This window comes from Neovison vison, chromosome 9 (assembly GCF_020171115.1).
Source record: "Neovison vison isolate M4711 chromosome 9, ASM_NN_V1, whole genome shotgun sequence".
Taxonomy (NCBI): Eukaryota; Metazoa; Chordata; class Mammalia; order Carnivora; family Mustelidae; genus Neogale; species Neogale vison.
This window is the reverse complement of record NC_058099.1, coordinates 12332569-12353172: the sequence shown is the minus strand read 5'-3', so window position 1 is coordinate 12353172 and position 20604 is coordinate 12332569. Positions and strand designations below refer to the sequence as shown.

Below are 20604 nucleotides of genomic sequence, written 5' to 3'. Positions count from 1 at the left end.
CACAGACACTGTCTTGTATTTATTCACACAGAGGAATTAAGAATCCGTACAAATAATAAACATTGCTTTAAATACAAATAAATAGCTCTGGTTTCTAAAGGAAACAATTCTAGATAATTCAAAGTTAAGTATTTTCTAGGTTCCTATTAAAAATAGAGACTATTTTGCATTAAGTAAGTCCTATTCCACCATACCCTTTGAGGACGTAAGGATAAAATGGTGAATTCTGTACTCTTAAGAAGTCACCAGAAAAATGGGAGATTATTGCTCCCATCTCCCTGAACTATCCCTCAAATGGAAGGAGAGTTACTTGCATCATAAACAGAGCTAATAAATGCAGAAAGTATTTAATATCTAAAGATATCTAAAAAGATTTACCTTGGGAAAGGGGATGAAAACTTCTCTGAACCGGTTCTGTGAATTCTGAGTCCTTACTATGCTCAAGATTTGGTTCAAATGTCTTCAACTCACTTATGCTCATAGGAAAACTTGAATTCCTAACGTGAAAGCCTCCTCTTGCGAGCAGCGATCACGGTAAGGTGTCTGTAATCACTAAGAAAGGCGCCTCGCTCTCAGAATGATTGACCTGGTCAAGAAGCAAAGGCTGGGGCAGCCTGTCAACCAGGCACCAAAATCACCCAAACTGCTGACAGAAACGTGCTCCCCCTTCTGCGGATTTAATTGTTCTTCCTCTGTTCTTATAGTTAAGATATTCCAACTGGCAAAACGTATCTGGGCAGAAGTGTGTTCTATGAAGGACGAGTCATTTGAAAGTCATGCAGTCTTTCAAGCCTTTAAGAACTACAGAAAACAGGAGGTCATTTTACAATGGTGGCACCAGACCAGGCCTGCTCCGCTGACTTTGAGTGTCCACCGCATGTCCCCTCCTCAAGCTGCACAAGACAGTTCAATTTCTTCGACACACCCCCCTACATAATTATTAATAAATAGTATGCTTGACAGAGATCAATATAGCAACGATTAGGTTTTCCAAGAAGTTTTGCTTTTTCTATTTAGATTGACCATGATAATTCCAAATAGAACATTCTCATGCTGTAAAAAACAATCTCATGCAGTAAGTGCAATTTTAAAAGTCCCACGTTAATAACAACATTTGGTATTATAGAAGTCAGGATTATTTAGATTTTTAAAAAAATGATCACTATAGAATAAAGACTGGATTTCCAAAGAGAACTTCCGTTGTGGTATAAAATGCTAAATTTGAATCTACAGTTTTGTTGATGCAGACAATGTTAAGATATACACCATGTTTTCCTAACTGGGATTTTGAAACAGTAACCATAATTCTTAAACAGATCACCACAACATATGCTCAAAGAATCAGCTCCCTTTTGCCAAGAACTTTTTCTTTTTAGTCCAGTTGAAGGGATTTCCATAATAAATTCCGGAACAATAGTTCTCAACATGATTCAAAATCTCTTATTTCCCTCCCTCTTACTTTTTCTTTATGTTGTAAAGACATTTGAGCATAGAAAAACACTTTTTTTTTTTTTTTTCCTGAAAGACGGACGTTAATAACGTCAGTTTCCTGATTTAAATAATAAACATTTCTTATGTTTGCCTTTCTCTCTGGCATACTATATGTTTCTGGAGTTACAAATCCAAACAAAACAGCCAACCAGAGCATCCCCGTGTTCAAATCACAATTTTGGACACAATTCTATTTATTCTGGATGATGCTCAATTCCATGCATACTTCAGGGAAGAAACATCCATGAGAACATCCGAAAATGTTATGTTACCAAACGTTAACATGTGATTGTGCTCTGTTGGGTAGTACCATTCACATCGACAAAGTACAAAGGCAGAGGATTTCAGGTGTGGAGACCAATTTGCTTTTGCTGCCACAATAATTCATAACCATCATCTTCGAGATTTCCAAGCTGTTCTAGAATAAGGAGTAGTCCTTTTTTTATCCGGAGGCTTAAAGTAGGAATAAACAGGTGCTGCTGGATACTCTGCATCAGGATTTTCTGCCATCATTTTCAGCTTTGCTTCGATGGCTTTTATCTTTGCGGTGACACTGGAAAAAGGACAGCAGAGGATCAGAGTGGGCCTGGGTGCACTCAGGAAATAGGTGTGCATCTTATCTTCCTTGTGCCTTTTATGCATATCACAGAAGCAACAAGATAACTCAAATATGAATATGCAAATATGTCACATAAAACACACACCCAAGTAACATTTTTAAGAAAGAGATCAAACCTAAACCATTTATTAAATTTTTACAAAAAACTCAGACACCGTTAGGTACTTCGCATGTGGCTACATTTAATCTTCAGACACAAACACTGTCTGACACCTTAGTAGTAGGCAGATAGTGGGCACTCAAGTAATTCACGTAGAAACTGAAAGTGGGGTCTGGAAGAGATGTTGTACACTCGTCTGTTCACAGCAGCATTAGCCGCAATGGTTAAAATGTAGAAGGAACCCAAGTATTCACTGATGTATGAATGGATAAGCAAAATGTGGTATCGTATCATATCCTGGAAAATTATTGGGCTTTTACAGAGGAAGGGAATTCTGACATATGCTACAACATGGATGAACCTTGAGGGCATTATGCTAAGGGAAACAAGCCAGTCACAAAAAGACAAAATACTGGATGATTCCACTTGTCTAAGGTACTTAGACTAGTCAAAATCATAGACATGAAGTGGAACGGGGGTTCCAGGGGCTTGGAAGAGGCGAGAATGGGAAATTATTATTTAATGGGCATAGAGTGTCAGTTCTGCAAGATGAAAAGAATGATGGAGGAAGATGGTGGTAACAGTTGTACAACACTACAGACGTATTTGGTACCACTGAAGTGTCCACCCAAAATGGATTAAGATGGTAAATGCTATTTTATGTGTCTTTTGCCACAATTAAAAAAACAAATAATTCGTGTAGGATTGAAAACAACACGATAAGGAAAGGTCACGCTCCTCATTTTGCAGATGAAAGACCGAGGCACAGGAAGGTCAGCCTGCCCAATATTACGCAGCCAGTAAGTGGGAGAGCTGAGACTCAAGGCTATGAACTACTACAATGCACCACTTTTTGAATCACTGAATAATGATGGAAAACACACCCTGGATCCTACAAGATATTTTTTTACTAACAAATAGGTGTTTCTAGATGCAATAATTTATGGAGTGCATACAATGAACCAGGCACTGGGCCCAGAATTTCACCTATATCGTTTCTAGTCCTTGTGATAATATCCACACTTTACAGATAAAGAAACACATGCAGAGAGGGAGTCATTTGCCCCGGGTTCACACAGCTGACAGCACAGCACAGCCAGGATTCAAACCTGGTACATTATCACCAAAACCCTTGCTCTTTCCTCTCCATCAGGTTGGAAGCTGAGCACCTGAATTAGAGAGAAGGGGTGAGGAGACACTGCACAAGTTGGGAGGAATTCCCTTCCGACTGCCATCCCGGGACCAGAGTGCAAAGCCCTCAGGAAGTGGGTATTCTATGACCCATGGTTCCCTTTCCATTCTCGATGCTGTCGTGGTGCACAGACAGGGAGAGAAACTTGGAAGGGAATGTTACAATGGCCTTTTAGAGATCCTCAGAAAGTGGGCACCTGCTGCACACACTCCTAACTTTACACGGCCAGTGCAGAACCAACCGCCTACATTACAATTAGAAAGAACACCGAGGTAGTACCAAGATGCATTCCAGCACCTCCTTTGTCAGCGGGACTGCCAGCCGCTGTTCTGTAGGAGTCATGAAAAAAACAGCTTTCTCTCTTTAGGTATAGATGCTAATACAAAGATGTAAACTGAGGTTCTCTGGATTACAAAATAAATGTAAAACACTGGACTAATATAAGTGTAAACACTGAAAAGCAAACTAAAGACACGTCACTGTAACGTGTAGAGCTCCAAGCATAAATGCAGTGGTCTCTTCCCAACAGGAGTCAGATTTCTAAAATCTGTGATCACGGAGGTGATATGGTTCCCAGTGAATCTATCAAAGTCATCATATTTTTTTTTTTAAATTTCTGGGAGTAGAAAATAGTAAAAGAGAACAAAATTAAGAAATCAATGATATTAACTATTACATTTAAAATTTACTATAAACATTAAATTTAGTAAGTTTATTTACAATATACGATACATAATACTTTATCAAATATTAAGTCCAATATTTTAGTATTATAAAAATTAATGATATTAAACTACTAACTATAAAATCAATTTTACTTTGCTAACTTTGTCACTCCTGAAAACATTTCAGGGTCACCCTTCCCTGCAGCTTAATGAGATGCTCACAAATCTGTTTTGTTTGATGCAGAAAATACACAAGAAAGGTTTTTTGCTGTCTGGTCCTCCATCCAAATAAGCGTCGTTTTCTTGACTTTGTGACTGCATGCTGATTTCTAACGGTTTCAGGACATGGATGCTCCTTCACCTATCTGCTTTCCCTCCCCTGGAATAGGCTTCAGGACAGTATCCCTGTGTTTGCAGCATGAAGTTTCTTTGAAGTAGTAAGTCAAAGACTGACTTTTGTAGTCCAGGAGGCCTGGCTTTGAATCTGGAATCTGCTATTTGCTACCTGTGCGAGCTTGGTCAAGACAGTTTACCTTGCTAAGCGCCAGCTTCCTTAGAGGTAAAACATGACTATTACAGTACTTTTACCAGAATTTTTATAGTTAAATGACATATGGCATGTGAAGTGTTTAGCACAGCGCCTGATTTAGAGTAACTTCAATAAATCCTGGATGTTGCTATTGTTAAAACTTCTCCCTAGGCTACAACGCAGGGGGAAAAAAACACAAAACCCCAAAACCCTCTACTTCTGCTCAACCATTCACTTAACTTCCCCTTTCTCCACCCAGGCCTTCGTTCCTTCTGGTTTGAATTAACTCCGAAGAAGTAACTGACAACGTGTGCACACTAGAAGCAACACTGTTGCTGTCACAGAAGCCAGCAGAGAGACTGAAGGTACTCCGGGTAAAGGAACTCACAGCTGGAGAGGAAGTAGTGGACAATGACAAATGCCAATGAGACTTCAGGCCTCATGAAAAGGCTTCTTTTTAGGGTAAGGACTGCCTGACATACCTTGGTTTCCAGCGCCTAGCACACTGGCTGCTATGTGGCAGGTCCATCCAGCCTTTTCTGAATGCGTGAATTCTGCAAGTATGTGACCTTAGGGGTATGCAAGGAGAGGGTATGTACGCCTTCTGGAGATTAACTGAATACATCTCTCAACACGTCAAAAGTTAGTACATTCTATTCTGAATTCAGAGTCTAAAGAATCACTGAAGTATGAAAAAAGGCTTGGAGTGAAGAAGTGGCTCATACTCTTGAATACTTGTGTCTTTCTGTAGTACACCATCTTACCTTAGGTTAGACTGAGTGGGCTCAGTGCTTGAGGATGGCTCAAGACTGATAGGAAGGATCTTATCATTCTTGTTATGGTCATATCTCTGAAAGAAAAAGGGAAACCACTTGGGTGAGCAAAACCAGTCCTTGACTGTAGTGCGTAAGTTTAGAAACTCCAACCCCACCGGCATATCACTGGCGTATTTCTAGACCATCTGAGGACTGCTTTACGTTTACAGTTAATGCAATACTCCACACGGTTTTGGCCTAAAAGCTGTAAGTTTAGAAAAAAAAGTTTAGAAGAAGCTTCCCCTCTAGCCACTAGTCTTCCTTATTGAGGGAGGTAAAGAACTTCGTCTTTCAAATTCACAGATGGTATAAATACACAATACGATTGCCCTCCTACACTCTTGTTTTAACTGTCACATATCACCTCTTACAATATTTACTTTGCTTTATTCAAAACACTTAAAAATTTGGCTAGACTTTTGCAAAGTACCGAGCATAACATTCAACTCTCAACAGGTCTGACTAGAGAAGCAAAGCATTAATAGCTTTCAGCCACTGATAGAGAAAACATCTTATAGCAAAAGGGCAGTTTAATTATATACCTCTTATAAAAAGTAAATTAAATAGTAAAGAGTAATCAGGAGCCTGTGGTCAAAAAGACTTGTAGGACAAGAGAACCACAAGGTATCAAGATCTCAAATGAAAGACAGAAACAAGGATGATTTGTGTTACGTGTCTCTTTGATGAGACATAGAATAAGAAAACGAAAGTCAGTCTGGCAAATGAGACTTGATTTTCTTTTGAGTAAAAAAGCACTTGGTAATTCTCTGTTGTTTCTATTTTGAAGGCAATGTGTCCTAGAAATTGAGAAGGCTCCGTGATGACCTGAGACCCTCATATAAGGCCCCAAACTGTCTGAGCTGTTTTTCACTTTGGACCCCGAGTGCAAATGCTTCATGCTCCTATAGCTAAAGACTGAAGCTCTAATTGTCATTGCCACAAATCTCTTTATAGGCAGATCTGTCAAGACCCCATCATAAAGGAAGAGAACCAATTCTTGGGATCCTTCGAGTCCCCAGACTTTTGCACCTTTGGGCCAGGCGAAATAGATGCCATTCTTTTTTTTTTTTTTTTTTTAATGGTCCTATCTTTTCCAGTGCAGTCTCCCAAGAGACCAGCTGTAAGATGAACAAGGTGACTGGCCACTTCTTGGGCTCTGGAGACAATTCAGACCGCAAAGTACCACAAGTAACTCTCAAACTCCCTGGAGTAATGAGATGCCGGGGCTTTAAGCACTCCGACAAACTCCCCATTTCTCAAGCATTTAGGATAAACATATTCAAACTCTCCACAGAATTGAGAGGCTGGGGAGAGTCTAATAATGCCGAAAGCAACTAATTTTAAAAATAAATACATTTTTCTCCTCCAAAGAACATCCCCCACCAAAAACATGATAGAGGTCTGAGTATACACATCAGCCACATGGAAAAATCAATCAAAAACAGAATCCGTGGGTATGTGGAGAGAAACAATGAAGGAACTTAATCCCTCCTGAGATGTTTCTCAAAAGAAAAATCTGGCAACACACATGGTAAATACAAGTAGGAGACCAAAGTATGCCTGCTCCAGATGTAAAGAGGCTGGGATGCAAATGGGTAAAGTGGACAGCTATCTTCTGGAAAACTCAGTTCGGGTGAGCTCAGTGCTATCGTTCCAGCCCAGCAGACTTACCTTCACTTGCGCGTGAGCCCACCGCACCACCAGCTTCTTGGACAGAGCCAGCTTGCCATTGAGACACTGGATGGCTTGTTCTGCTTCCTGTCCGGGAAAGGAACGGATGTTAGCCAAAAATTCAAATGCCTAATTAGCTGTATGTATCTCACAGGGCCGCACTAGCTTTGATGGCTGCAATCCTAACCAGACTGCCTTTGATAAACAGCTCGCAAAGGGTGTACAATAAAGAAAAAAGGCATAATAACAGGAAGGGCATGAGTTTTGTAAAGTCAGTCAAACAAAAACGGTGGCTGTCGCTTATTGCCAGTGTAATGGTCCCTTAATCTCTGTGAATATTAACTTCTTCACCTATAAAATATGGGTAATATGACTAGCGCTCAATCAAGCAATGTTACCAGATTGTTCTTACTAGGTGATACCTTTCTATACACCGTGCTAACAAATTTACTTCCCTTCAGGGACCTTGGAACTATACCCCAGACTAGGGCTTGTACTCTGGATCCAAAGCGAGAAACAGTAATGGCTTCAAACATTATGGGAGTGAAGGAAACCAGGCCGGAAAAAGCAGGAGTGAGTCAAAGAGCCTGTGAGCAAGGTATTTGTGTGAGCCAATCTACGCACCTGGCTTTTGGAGCCAAAAGTTCCCTGACCCTTTCCCTATCACAGACAGGAGCAACAAGGTTGAAAGGAATTCCTGAAGCTGGTAAGAATCACTCTAGGACACTCCCAGGAAGCCCGGTCGTACTTTTCCATCCTGCCAAACCTTCTCAGCTCCATCTGTATCCAAGAGGCATTCGGCCAAGCATAACCCACGTTTACCAGCGGGTGAAGAAGCCCCGAAGGAACAGGAAGAGGTACAAGACGAACCTATCTGAGACCGCAGTGTGACAGCGGCAGATTTCCGAGTCTGGTGTTACCGGTGAGCCTCTCATCCCTCTGGAGCTCGCCAGCATGACATTCAACAAATATCTGAGACTCACTAGGTGTCAGCCACTGGATAGTCACTGACATCCTTGCTTAGCAGTTACAGAGACAGATAAGAGATGTTTTACTCTTCTTTTAAGTTTAATCTAGTTGATTAGAATTTATGTGGTACTCTCTATTGATTCTACAGCATTAGCAGTCATAAGATGCCAGCAAGGGGATAAATGTTTCCCCCCAAAATGTCCAATCTCTGTATGTCACTTCAGAGTTCATGTATGTAACAGCATGATTAAAGGCCAATGGTACTTTCCTGTATTCCCTTATCTATTCTCTCAACTTCCTGGAAGGTAAGGAAGGTATTTTTAATCCCTATTTTTAAATGAAAACTGAGGTTGAAAGAGGTTAAGAGATGTGCCCCAAGTTGATAAATGAAAGAGCAAGCAGCAGAAGCTAGGCTTTGTGACTTATAATCCAGTGTTTTAAAACCAACATCTAGCCCAGCATGACCACTGACTTTAGCTGTCTGCTAAATCACACTCTATCATTAGTGAAGAATAAACTATTTAAAAATGCTAACCACACACAGCATCCTTCTAGTTCCCCCATTTAGAGCAGCAATGTATCCCTCAGTGCCAATCTCATTTGCAAAAGTTAGAGGAAACTGAAAGAATCCCCAGCGTAGATAAAGACAAATGACACTCTCATACAGTCTCAGAACATCGTGACATATCATCGCTTGAAGGCAACTGGCAGTCGTATCCAGAAGTCTGCAAGGACTTTGCTGACGCCTCTCCATTTCCATGGATATACGTATGTGTGAACATAATCAGAGGGATGCGGATATTCACTAACAGTTTATACTTGTGAGCCACTGGGGACCACTTAAATAGCTAACAATCGGGGACTAGTCAAATAACTTATTATATATATTCCTATGATGAACTATTGCACGGTCATCAAAATAATGTTGGTTCATTTTTAAAAAAATTTTTAAAAGATTTTATTTATTTGAGAGGAAGAGAATGAGAGAGAGAGAAAGAGAGAGAGTGCGAGCATGAGAAGAGGAAGGGAGGGTCAGTGGGAGAAGCAGACTGCCTGCCAAGCAAGGAGCCTGATGTGGGACTCGATCCCATGAAACTCGATCCTGGGACTCCAGAATCATGACCTGAGCCGAACGCAGTCGCTTAACCAACTGAGACACCCAGGTGTCCGATGTTGATTCATTTTTAAATTGAGGTCTAAGTTACATATAACAAAATGTATATACTAAAGCTCTATCAGTGAAGTTTTACAAATATGTAGTCACGCTGGTGAAACCACAGTATCACGATACACAAAGTTATCCGGATATACAGTATCATGATACAGAAAGTTATCTGGATGTGTACCAGAGGACAGAAAACTCTTACTATACTTTGAGTGGTAAACAGGTGGTGTAATCTTCCTTCTGTGGTCTAGGTCGCATGTGTGTGCGCACATGTGAATAGAAAGAAAGATTTATAACTAAATATTAACAGTGATTATTTCTGGGTATTGCGCTGATTAAGGGAAGTCACTGATCTGTATTTTCATCTATAACTAATAAATATTACTTTTATAACAAGAAAAACATCCAAGTAGATTATTAATGCAACAATAACTAGGCAAAGTGTTTCCACATGACTAATAAAGTTATAGTGGATATTAAACAGTATGTCTGTACTTAATAACATTCAAATTCAATTTCTTTATCAAGGCGTGTCCACTCAGAGGATAAATATAATGTTACTGCAAGAAGATATACATATATAGCATGGTTGAAGCTGAAAGCTCTCCTCCTTCCTATATATTCCAATCCGTATGCAGTTGTTCTGAGACACTGAGAAGAAGGGTACATTTTTAAGAAATCAAAATAAAAGAGTTTGTGGGTGGCTCACCACACACAGGGAGGGTTTCTGCACCACGGGGCAAAACTATTGAAAGAAAAGGAGGCTTTGTTGGCCTGCCACTAAAGGAACAAACAAACCAGAACAGGGAGGAGGATGTCCATGTGCTTAATGTGGGCACCCCAAAGCATCTGGTCAGAAAAGTAGGTCAGCCGCCTGAGACCGGGAGCCTGGGGAGGGGAGATTTTGAAAGCTGTTCACTCCTTCGTATACCAAGGGTCTCCTCCAGGATGCACGGCAAGGCACACAGAGAGGAATCCGACCCTGCTCTTGCCCGCAAGGCACTGCTATTCTGAGCTGTCGAGAGGGATGCAGCAAGAAGTGGGGGAGTATGAGAAACCCCATGAAAGGGGAGAGGTTCCATTACCTGCTTCGTTTCAAAGTTCACGAAACAGTACCCGCGGGGCTGCCCCTCCAATGCACCTGACTTGTGGAAGAGGAAGTCGAACTGCTTGACTGTACCGAACTTCTGGAGGAGCTTGAGGAGGTGGTATCTGCAGAGAAAGCACAGCCTGTGAGCACTCTGGGCACTGGGACAGCCACCTGGGCTCAAGCGTGAGATAGAAGCAGGGGATAATTTACCCTGGGTGGGGGGAAATCTCACACCCTCGCCCCCTGCCTTTTTCCAAACTGCTGCGTTAGTTTATTTGGCAAACAGACGTGTTTGCCTCTCTTTGGAATGGGAACTCGAACTGTCATGCTATGCGTCTGTCCAGCACAAAAATACCAAACAAAAAGCCACACCTAACAAACAGCTGTCTGGCCCACAAGCACCATTTGCTTTTCTTTTGGAGAAAAGCTCAAAAAACAGTGTTGATTTATTTTCTTTTTTAAATTTCTTGGCAATGAACTAGTATTTGTGAATAACTACAACTCCATCAGGAACATATACCCCCACTCCAAATGCCAAAACCTACCCTATCTCAAAAATACATAAAGTAGTAAACACATACACACTCACACAAACAGAAAAACAACTCTGGAGGACTTCTGTAATACATTCCATAATTAATCATTAGCTCCGAATTGCACTTGTGAGAAGCTCTGCCAAAAACCAAACCACAGCTAGTGGCCTTTCTGTAAGTGCCTATGAGTTTCGATCCCTGATGTAACCGAAAGTTAGGGACAATGCGGAACCACAATGTGCCGAGGGCTGGTCTCCTGGAGGGCAGGGGCACCTGGCCAGTCCTATAAATCACCCAGTTGTGGGTAACTAAGCCACTTCAGTTGCTTTAACATAGCTTACACTTTGGAGCACGATCGATTAAATAGGGATGGCCCAGGAAGAATTTTTTTCCAGGCAGGAGGTTCACCCCTAGCTCTTATTTGCCATTCCGCCCCTCGTCCTCTCTTGGATTCCTTTCTCTAAAACTTACTTGGTTTCTATAGAGCTTTTAAGTTATTCAAACAGATGTGGCCTTAACAGGTTGCCGTGGCCAATCTCAATTCCGACTTCCTGTCATCTGATGTAAGGGTGAGACAAACCAACAGCTCTCCCGTTTCCTTTTCCTTTGGCCTTCCTCCTGGCATCCTCCACACTATTCAAATGGAGTCAAGGCTTTCTCTAAACAATGCTGTCCCTGTGATACTAAAAAGGTATCAGCCCACATGCTAAATCTGTTATTACTGGGAATTCTACCCCACAGGGAGTCAGTAAAGCTGTCGTTACAGCCACATTTATATTCACATTGTTTTCTAGGAGAAACTCATCAAGATTTTATTCTTGAGTAAGAATCTCCTTTGGGAGGCAGAAAGATATGAAGTGGATCATAAGCTATATATATTAAATCTCATACAAATGCCCGTCAACAAGCAAGCCCATTATCCTGGATCAGGTGCCTGACAGTGGAGCAAGGAAGACATAATACAGGTCTTGCACTGGGGCAGGATACAAGGATCCCAAGGCATACTGTAGACATTAATCTGGTCTTTAGACCGGTTTTGAAAGGGAAAACAACTGTAACCTCCTACATTTTAAATTCTCAACTCCCATCAGGAGACTTCAGCTGCTAGTGAGGATGTAGGAGGTGATCCTTCGGGGAAAGAGAGATACCTCAAGTGCAAATTTCTGGTTTTACTTGATTTTTGGTTAGGCATACAGTAAGGGTGAACCTCTCAAATGCACAGACAGATGGGCTGGAAGAGTCTCCCCTGGGTGTCTAATTAATTAATCTCTATGTCCTAATTAATTAATTAATTAATCTCTACATCCAATTTAGGGCTCGAGCTCATGACCCTGCCATCAAGAGTTGCACGTTCTACTGACTAAGCTGGCCAGGCGCCCCTCCCCTGGGTCTTCAACTCACAGCTACATCTGCCACTTACTATGCCCATGTGTTAGTTGCCATGAATGGTGGGTCAAACCCATTTTTCTAAAAAACAATCTAAGGGCTACTATCTATCAGCTCCATTCTGCTTAATAGCAGGAAGGTAAGGCGATCGGCATTTCCTAGGAAATGAATTTTAATTTACTCAGAAAAAAAAAATGCCGACAGATTATTCTTTGAAAAGCTAACAAATACATTCTGCCCGAAGAGTGCGACCTTAAGATTCCAGGAACATCTGCTTAGGTCTGTGTCTTTCAACTTCTCCAGGATTTCTTTCCTTGTTTGATAATTTCTTGAAATTATCGGAACACCGAAACAAAAGGAATGAAATGTTTACTATTTTGTTTCCTGGAGATGAGGACTGCGAGCTCTGATAGTGAAAAAAGCCTGAAGAATCTCGCTTTCACATCTGCAAGCACTTTCATCTGTTGCTGAAGTATGGGAGGGCTCACTACTCATCAGAGCCTTGCTTCACTTAATGAAACGTGGGCCCTGCGGCTTCAGGACCTAGTACACCAGTCCCAGCATATTTCTGCAACTTAGTCCTTTCCGTATTGGGTCTTGAAAATGGCCTTCCTGCCTAATGGCACAGAAGTAATTAATTTACACAGATGTTAAAATAGACACCTACTACTTGTCAAAAACTGTGTTAGGCACTTGAACAACTAGAACCCTGCCTTCAAGGACCTCACATTCTGGTTAGAGGAGAGATGTATGCAATCAAAGAATTGCAAAACACTACGATTTTTGCACACAGAGGTATGTACATGAGCACACAGATGAAAGGCCCAATTGTGCAGGGGGCATGGTTATTAGTGAATATCAGGTACAAAGACATAAAGGTGAAAAAGAGTCTGCTCCCCTGGAAAAGAGTGGGGGCAGGGCAGTTCAGCAATGAGGCTGAAAGGCAGGCAGGGGACAGGTTGTGAAGGATGCTGGTGTCCCTTAGTGAGGGAATTTCAGTTTGATGGTAGGCAATGGGAAGTCAATGAAATGACAGTTAGGACTGTTTTAAATGCATAATTTTAGCGAAAAATTTTTTTATAAACTTACAGAAATGATTATTTGCTAGGTCTTTATGTTCTCTGTTCTGTATGTTATTAAATCGTGTTACTGGGTTTCAAACTTAAGTAGCAAACAGTAAAGGCTGATTCATGCAAACCAAGGCATTAAGAGAAGCATGAATCATAATGGAAAAGCAAGGAAAAGGCTGAGAAAGCCAGGGCTTCTTTGGGGGAAAACACACTGTTCTCCCACATCCACGCACATGCTCTAGTTCATCTCTGAAACTCGACCTCAGAAGGACATTTTCTCCTGGACGGCTCTCCACTGCCTTTAAATTTACTTTCTGTAACCCACACTGACCACCTCCCTCCACAAACAAATGCCCTTTCCAGCTATTCCACCGGTCAGTGTCGACACGGTTCTCCATTTCTCAGGCAAGAAACATCAGGGTCATCCTCAATTCTCTGTTCTTCAATCATGTTCTTCATCTCTTACACCGTCTCGTAGACTGACTTCCAAGTTCACTGTCTCTAGCTAGATGATAGGCCTAGTTTCTGGCAGTCTCTTCCAGCTAATGTTCGTTGTTAGTCTTTGCTCCTCCAACCTACTCTACATACCCATGTCTCATTTCCCCTCTAAAACAGCACTTTCATGCTGTCAGTATCCTGTTAAACACCCACAGCAAGTCTCTTCCACAAGAAATTCAAATTTCTTGTCTGAGTAAATTTTAAAGACCCTGTCTTAATCTGATAGTATTCTATCTACCCAATTACTGTTTTCACTATCACTTAGTATTCAACCTCTCCTTTAGTCAAAAAGGTCCTCCTGATATTCTGCTCACCCACTCTTTCTTACTTCTACTTATACCCTCTACTTAGAATGTCCCTTCTTTAAGAATCTCTGCTGGCTTTGCTCTTCTTTTTTTTTTTTTAAGATTTTTATTTATTTAATTAACAGAGAGAGAGAGAGAGAGAGATCACAAGTAGGCAGAGAGACAGGCAGAGAGAGAGGAGGAAGCAGGCTCCCCGCTGAGCAGAGAGCCCAATGCTGGGTTGGATCCCAGGACCCTGAGATCATGACCTGAGCTGAAGGCAGAGGCTTAACCCACTGAGCCACCTAGGTACCCCTTGCTCTTCATTTCCCCTTATGAGCTGTGCAGTGGCTACCAATTTGGCTTTCTATATAGCACATTTAATGTTTGAAAAAGAGAGCCAGCATTAATCCTTTCAGAGGAAACCACAGTGTGGAAAACAGACAATGTCTAAGGACATTAACTTTTTTGGCTTCTCTGTTGCAGGCACTAGCAACGGTATATGGAGGTACTGTTTTTACCCTATGGTTAGACTGGGTCCCACAACAATTTAAAAGAAGTCCTTACATTTTAAAATTTCGAATAGGATACTTTAGGTTATGATTTTTCTGTTATGTGGACTATTAGAATATCTGTGCAAAAAGCACTAAATTAGGTAACAGGAGTTAGTCCCATCATTAACTACTTTTCAGTATACTAAGTCAACCTACTTAACTCTTCCTGTCCCATAGAACAGGGAAAGGGGCACCTGGGTGGCTCAGTTGCTTAAGTGTGTCTGACTTTCAATCTCAAGTCTTGATCTCAGGGTCATGAGTTCAAGTCTTGCATTGAGCTCCATGATGGGTATGGAGCCTACTTAAAAATAAATAAATAAATACAAGGAAAATATTATCTCTTCTACTTGACTCACAACGTTATGAGTTTAAATAAGAGGAACTAATGTAATACCAGAGCTAGAAGAAATGTGCAGATTATTAGTTGAACATTCTCACTTTATAGGTTAGAAATATGAAGTGTAATATAATTGGGAGGAATCAGAATAGGGTAAAGAGAACATGGGTTTGGGATCTGCTACCTCCACGAATAATAATAAAGCTAAACCTCTAAGACCTATTTGGTCGTAAAGGTGTTCTTGGCAGCTAGCACGGCCATGAGGCAGTGAATACTGCAACCACAAAATAACAAACACAAATCAACATGCATAAGTATTTCATGCTAACCATAGCTATGACTGGTAGCTGTATCTTTAAAAAGAAATTTATTACTATTTAACAAATCAGTTTGTTTGGCAGAGAAAATGTTTTAACATAAGGAATCCAGAGAAGAAAACCAGTGAACAAAATTGCAGATGACACAGAGGTGGGGAAGCCACGGGCAGACCCTGCGAAGCCCTCATCTGCAGTTCAGCACGTTATGCCCACCTTTGCCTTGACATAAAAAGGGGAGAGATACCAGTAGGAAAGTTTTGTTTCAATGTTCCTGATAATGCTCTAACTGAAGAAAACATTCATTTATGACATAAACTGAGGTGGCAGATGCCCATTTGAACCTTCCTATCAAGCAACGGGACACAATCAGAACAAGCCTCATTATGGTGAACTGCAGCCAAAACAATGGACAGTGTTTCCACGCCCCAGATTTCCATTCAGACGAGCAGAGGTGGGAATGGAAAACATCTCGGGAGCATCCTTTCACAGCTTGGGTTTTAAATGATGGAAACAGCTTCTCTCATCAACAGACAAGACTGAGAGGCTTGGCTGATTCACACATTCATCCTCAAAGCCATGAACCATAAAGAGAACCAAAATAAATGCACAGTTCATACTCCAGAGCCCCAGTGACCAAGGTAACATAACATGGAAACAACATACCTTAAACGGCATCATAATTCCTAGAGGGACCCAAAGTTACCTATATTTAGCTGATCTGAACTTGAGCAGAATTAAAGAACTAAACTTTGTTATGTTCCTGACCCATTAGTCTACATCCCCTTTCTTCTCCCAATCCCAACCTTCTATATACCTCTTCTCATCCTAGAGTCAAGTAAATGGATTCTCTTGTTTCCCCTCACCCTACCTTTAACATTATTCCAAAGGGAGTAACTTTTAGGACTGATGGCATACTCCAGGTTTGCTTTAGCACTGATCCCTCAGAGCCCGATCTACTCACTCCTTAACCATCCTGCCACCAACCACAGCCCTGTAACTACTGAGCAATAGGGAGAAGGAAAAACCCCCTTAATTCACTCTGCTTTCCATTACAATGGCCAGAGTACAAAGAGTGGGGAGTCAGGACAATTTAACTGCTTTTGTTATCCTGGGTAAGGTACTTCCATGTCTTAGGACCCAGTTTCCTTTATTGCTGGATAAGAGAGCTGGATCACATCAGAGGTTTTCAAGTGTGCTCCATGGAGTCCTATAACTAACTTAGCATCACAGAAGGGTAGCGGTTGCCAAAAGGCTTTGGGTGGACCTCTCCCCATCCTTTAATCAGAGCAGCTCTGAGTTTTTATTTTAAAAACAGGTTCTGGTTACTTTAAGACAAGGTTCCTCAGATTTAAAACGTCTGACCACTGCCTAGCATGGCACTTGGCACAGATGGGCACTTGGCACACAACAAGTACTCGTATCATTTAATGACTGAATGAAAACCAAAGGGACTGATGTGATCTTTAAGATGCCTTCCAGTGCTCGCTTCGGCAGCACATATACTAAGATGGCTTCCAGCTCTGACCTTCTGTGGTTCCACGGATGCTTCACATGAATTACAATCGAGTGGTACCCTCTGCCTGTTTGTGAAGATACAGAGACTTCTCCCACTTGTTCCTTCATTTTGAGGAATAAGAGTATGCCGTGGGCTGATTCTAGAAAATAATGTGCTATAGTCACCGGGTACAAGGATTCAAACTGGTGAAAACGGGAAAACATTTTTGGCCAAAAGAAAAAAAGAAGTATATGTTTTAAACCATTCCCAAGCCTATGTTCTTGCAGAAGAGTTAAAATGTGAGAAAAATGTGAGCATAACAGGTTAATAACAAAAGCACATACCCTTCAAAGATAATTAAAACATACACAAAAGGGCCAAAATATATCCTGAATCTCTTGAAAATTCTTCTGAACGTTATCAGTGCAAACATCTCAGTGTGGTAGGTAATGATTTAAGATGACTCAGACTTACTCTGTGATCTTGGGGTCCAGGTTGCCAATCCATAACCGGTGCCCTTCCTGCAGGGAACCCTCTGAAAGGATGGATGCGTTCTCCAGGGGAAGAGTTTTGGTTTCTGCTTCCATCAATCTCTATGAAAAACTAAAGGAAATGTGAACATTCAGGCAGGAGAGGAGCAACACTGTGTGAACATGAGGCTTCAAATTCAATTCAACAAACATTTATTCAAGGAGGGCAAGCTCTGGCCAGTTCTTCAAAGGCCCCAGTCATTCCACAACCAGAGCCCCAGCACCAGTTCCCTTGGGACAGCTCCTCTGGCAGCCAGAGTGCAAAAGCTTCCATTTAAGGTGAAAGGGGCGGAGTTCTGTGTGCAGAAACTAGTTTTCCTCTTCTGAAGCCAGAGGCAGACTGGGCAGGAGGCCAAAGGCTCTTTTCTATTACTACATGATACTCCAGTTTAAAAACCATTACCCCAAAATAAGTCTTGGAAATCCACAGAAAGAAGAGTGTTAATGGCACAGAAGGAGATGGGTGGGAAAGAGCAGCAGACATGTCTTCCTCATGGAAGAGGCCATCTAGGAAATTTAAAGCTGTAGATATTGGAGTTAGAACTCGGTTTGAAAGCGGGTTGTGTGACTTGGTGAATAACCTGAACATTCTAGGCCTCCATTTCCTCATACATACGAGGAATGGCGAGGATAGTTCTTATCTTATAGGGCTGCTGTGAAGATGAGAGTGCATGAAAAATCATTAAACACTGCATCTAACAGCAGCAAGCAATCAATAAATGTTCACTAGCATCACGTTTAATATTACGGGAGAGACTCAGAAGAAGAAACTAACTCCTCCTTCGTCATTCCAGTTGACTCCATTTACTAGCTGTGTGACCTTGCTCAAGTTACTCTGCCAGTCTCTACCTGCTTCCACATCTCTGAAATGGAACAACACCTAATAAAAGTTGTGTGGATTTACTGAGTTTAACACACCCAAAGCGTTAAGAATGATGCATCACACCCAAGAAGCTTTCAATTAAAGTTAGTTTAAATTATTACTAGTCTTTCATCCTGAAATGACTCATCTCAACCAAAAAGGGAGGATGAGGGTTATGATGGTAGGGGCAAGGGAAAAAAACCTGGGGGTCAAGAAGACCTGGTTTCAAATTTTGGCATTTCCACTGGAAGTCACTTCTCTCTAAGTTTGTTTCCTCATCTCTACATACTAAACCTTACCCTGCTTGTAACTTAAAGTTGCTGAGAGGGCTAAAACTGAGATGACAGATGTAAAATAAAGCTTTAACAAATTGTATAATGTGGTAGAGAAAGAAAAAAGAGCTGGGAAGACGGCAGGTTGTGCCAGACTTCAGAACTAGAATACACATACGAACCATGTGTCATGTAAGCAGATGTGCCTCAGAGGTCAGTGCTGCAGGAACTGTGTCCTAAAAACAACAGGTGACATATACTGAACACGTCATTATCTCTTATTCACCTCAGCAGAGCCTATGAATCAGTCTGGCACACGGTGGGCCCTAAGTAACTGTTCCTTGAGCAAGTTTTCTAGCCCCACATGTGAGGGTATTTTTCTTTCTCTTTCACTCCCATGGTCAATCTGTTCAGCAATGCACTGATAAGCAACTGCTAATTTCTAAGCCCAGGGCTATGTGCTGAATAGAGAAACGAATAAGCTATAGATCTCGCTCTTACCTCCTGAGAGAAAAGGTGAAACACACAGAAACAGAATCTCAGGAGTGGAAACAGAGGAGGAGAAACACTTTGTCTTCTCCCTGCTTTCCTTTCCTCCAATTTTCCTACACATCACTTATTCATTTAATAAACAAACAAAAAAAATGTGCTCCTATTTCTAGGCATTGTCTGGACACTGGAGACAAAGCAGTGAACAGATAAGGTCCCCACTAGGGATGCTTGTATTTGGAAGAGGGGTGGGACAAAAGAAAACGAAAATAAATCAGCAAGATGTAATTACTGACAGCTGCAAACACAATTAAGCAAGGTAATTTGACAGCGAGATAGGGGTTGGACTACTTCAGGATTAGTGGAGAGGGAAGGCCTCTCTACAGAACATGACATTTGAGATGAGGCTTCAATGATAGAACCTCCTGATTTTCTTATGTCTGAAAACAGCAATACCAACAATTACCTAATATCACCGGAAGGTACCACGTTTTAGTGGCAAGAGTACAGAATATGGGGCCAAAAGATCTATATTCAAATTCTGGCTTTTGTATCCAGTAATTGCATGGCTTAATAAATGTCTTCTCAGAAAAGCATTCCCTAAGGGTTGAGCTCCTTGTTAGTTTGTATCAAAGCCACCTTTCCTTTACATGTAATGCCAATTCAATATTATTTCCTATTCCATTTTCTATTTCCCTCACTAGAATGTAAGCTTCTACATGGCAGGGCCCTGCCTATCCTGATCATAGTTCTATCCCCAACACTTAGTATACTGCCTGGCTCCCGGCTGGTGCTCAATATTTACTGAATGAATGAATGAGGCTCCACTTGAAGCCTCCGTTTCTTCTTCCTTTCTAGAATGGGTACGATTATCTCTAACTCGTGGGTCGTTAAGAAGCTTAAATGAGACAGTATCTGTGACAGCTCAGCACAGGGCCTTTTGAGGAACGGTAAAGTATAATGAGATCAAAATGGCATGCGACTATCAAAATCTTTTGGGTTTGCAATGGCGACAACCCCCTCTATTAGCAGAGCTCACAAAACGCTGTTATCTATTTTCGCAGCTGACCTGCAACAACCTGGAAGGCAGGAAAAATCACACGGGGAAACTGAAGTCCAGAGAACCAAAGCCACTCGTTCCTAAAGCTAACGGTAACGGCAGGGTCAAGCCTGGAATCCCGGCTTCCCGATTCCTGGCCGCGAATTCCCAGACCCGATGGGTCATTTCTCCGATTGTTATTTCCGGGCTAGCGGCGGGACAATCCGGGGCGGGGCCTGAGAAGCCTTCTTGCTAGGGCAGTCTCCTCTGCGAGGCCCTCGCGGGGCCGACGCTGGGGTGCAGGGGCGCATCGCGGCCGGACTCACCTCGTGGCCTCGGCGTCGTCCCCTCGGCTCATGCCCCAAAAGCAGATCCCGACTCCGCGGCCCGACGGCCCTCCAAACGCGTCCGCCTCACCGCCGCCCGCTGCCAGGCCGTCGGTGACGCGCTACGCCTGCGCCGCCGCGCCGCCCCGTGACGTCATGGCGCCCGCGCCGCTGCCGTCACCGGGGTCGCATAGGTCTTTTCCTAGTAATCTGGGCGATAGCTGGTGAGTGGCCTCTGCACAGCCTCGAGGCGCGCGCTGGGTCCGGGTGCCAGAGACTTCTACTCAAAGATTTCTGGGGACTTTA

At 42.1% G+C, this 20604-nt stretch overlaps 2 protein-coding genes across 3 annotated transcripts in view; one reads left to right on the top strand and one right to left on the bottom strand.

Annotated features, from left to right (window-relative positions):
* Nucleotides 1-20387, bottom strand: RBM18 (RNA binding motif protein 18). 2 transcript variants are annotated; one of them, XM_044264973.1, is made up of 6 exons: nt 20299-20387; nt 17255-17383; nt 10302-10428; nt 7083-7169; nt 5361-5446; nt 1-2044 (listed from the first exon to the last, which is right to left on the bottom strand). In XM_044264973.1, the coding sequence occupies exons 2-6, from the start codon at nt 17365-17367 to the stop codon at nt 1885-1887; spliced, it is 573 nt and encodes a 190-aa protein (XP_044120908.1). In that variant the 5' UTR covers nt 17368-17383; nt 20299-20387; the 3' UTR covers nt 1-1884. The 2 variants fall into 2 exon arrangements, with proteins under 2 accessions (XP_044120908.1, XP_044120909.1); XM_044264974.1 differs by having other exon boundaries at nt 17255-17373; nt 20299-20379.
* MRRF (mitochondrial ribosome recycling factor) overlaps nt 20299-20604 on the top strand; it is a 54632-nt gene continuing 54326 nt past the window's right edge. The window contains exon 1 of the mRNA XM_044264972.1: nt 20299-20522. Within this exon, the coding sequence (XP_044120907.1) occupies nt 20329-20522 (194 nt within the window). The 5' untranslated portion in view covers nt 20299-20328. The remainder of the gene's footprint in view (nt 20523-20604) is intronic.

What these genes read in the sequence shown, in the direction of transcription:
- RBM18 (XM_044264973.1), bottom strand. Translation starts at nt 17,367, where the DNA reads ATGGAAGCAGAAACCAAAACTCTTCCCCTGGAGAACGCATCCATCCTT. An exon ending in TGAACTTTGAAACGAAGCAG is followed by an intron (nt 7,170 to 10,301) that starts GTAATGGAACCT and finishes TTTCCCGGACAG; the next exon opens with GAAGCAGAACAAGCCATCCA. An exon ending in GGGCTCACGCGCAAGTGAAG is followed by an intron (nt 5,447 to 7,082) that starts GTAAGTCTGCTG and finishes TTTTTCTTTCAG; the next exon opens with AGATATGACCATAACAAGAA.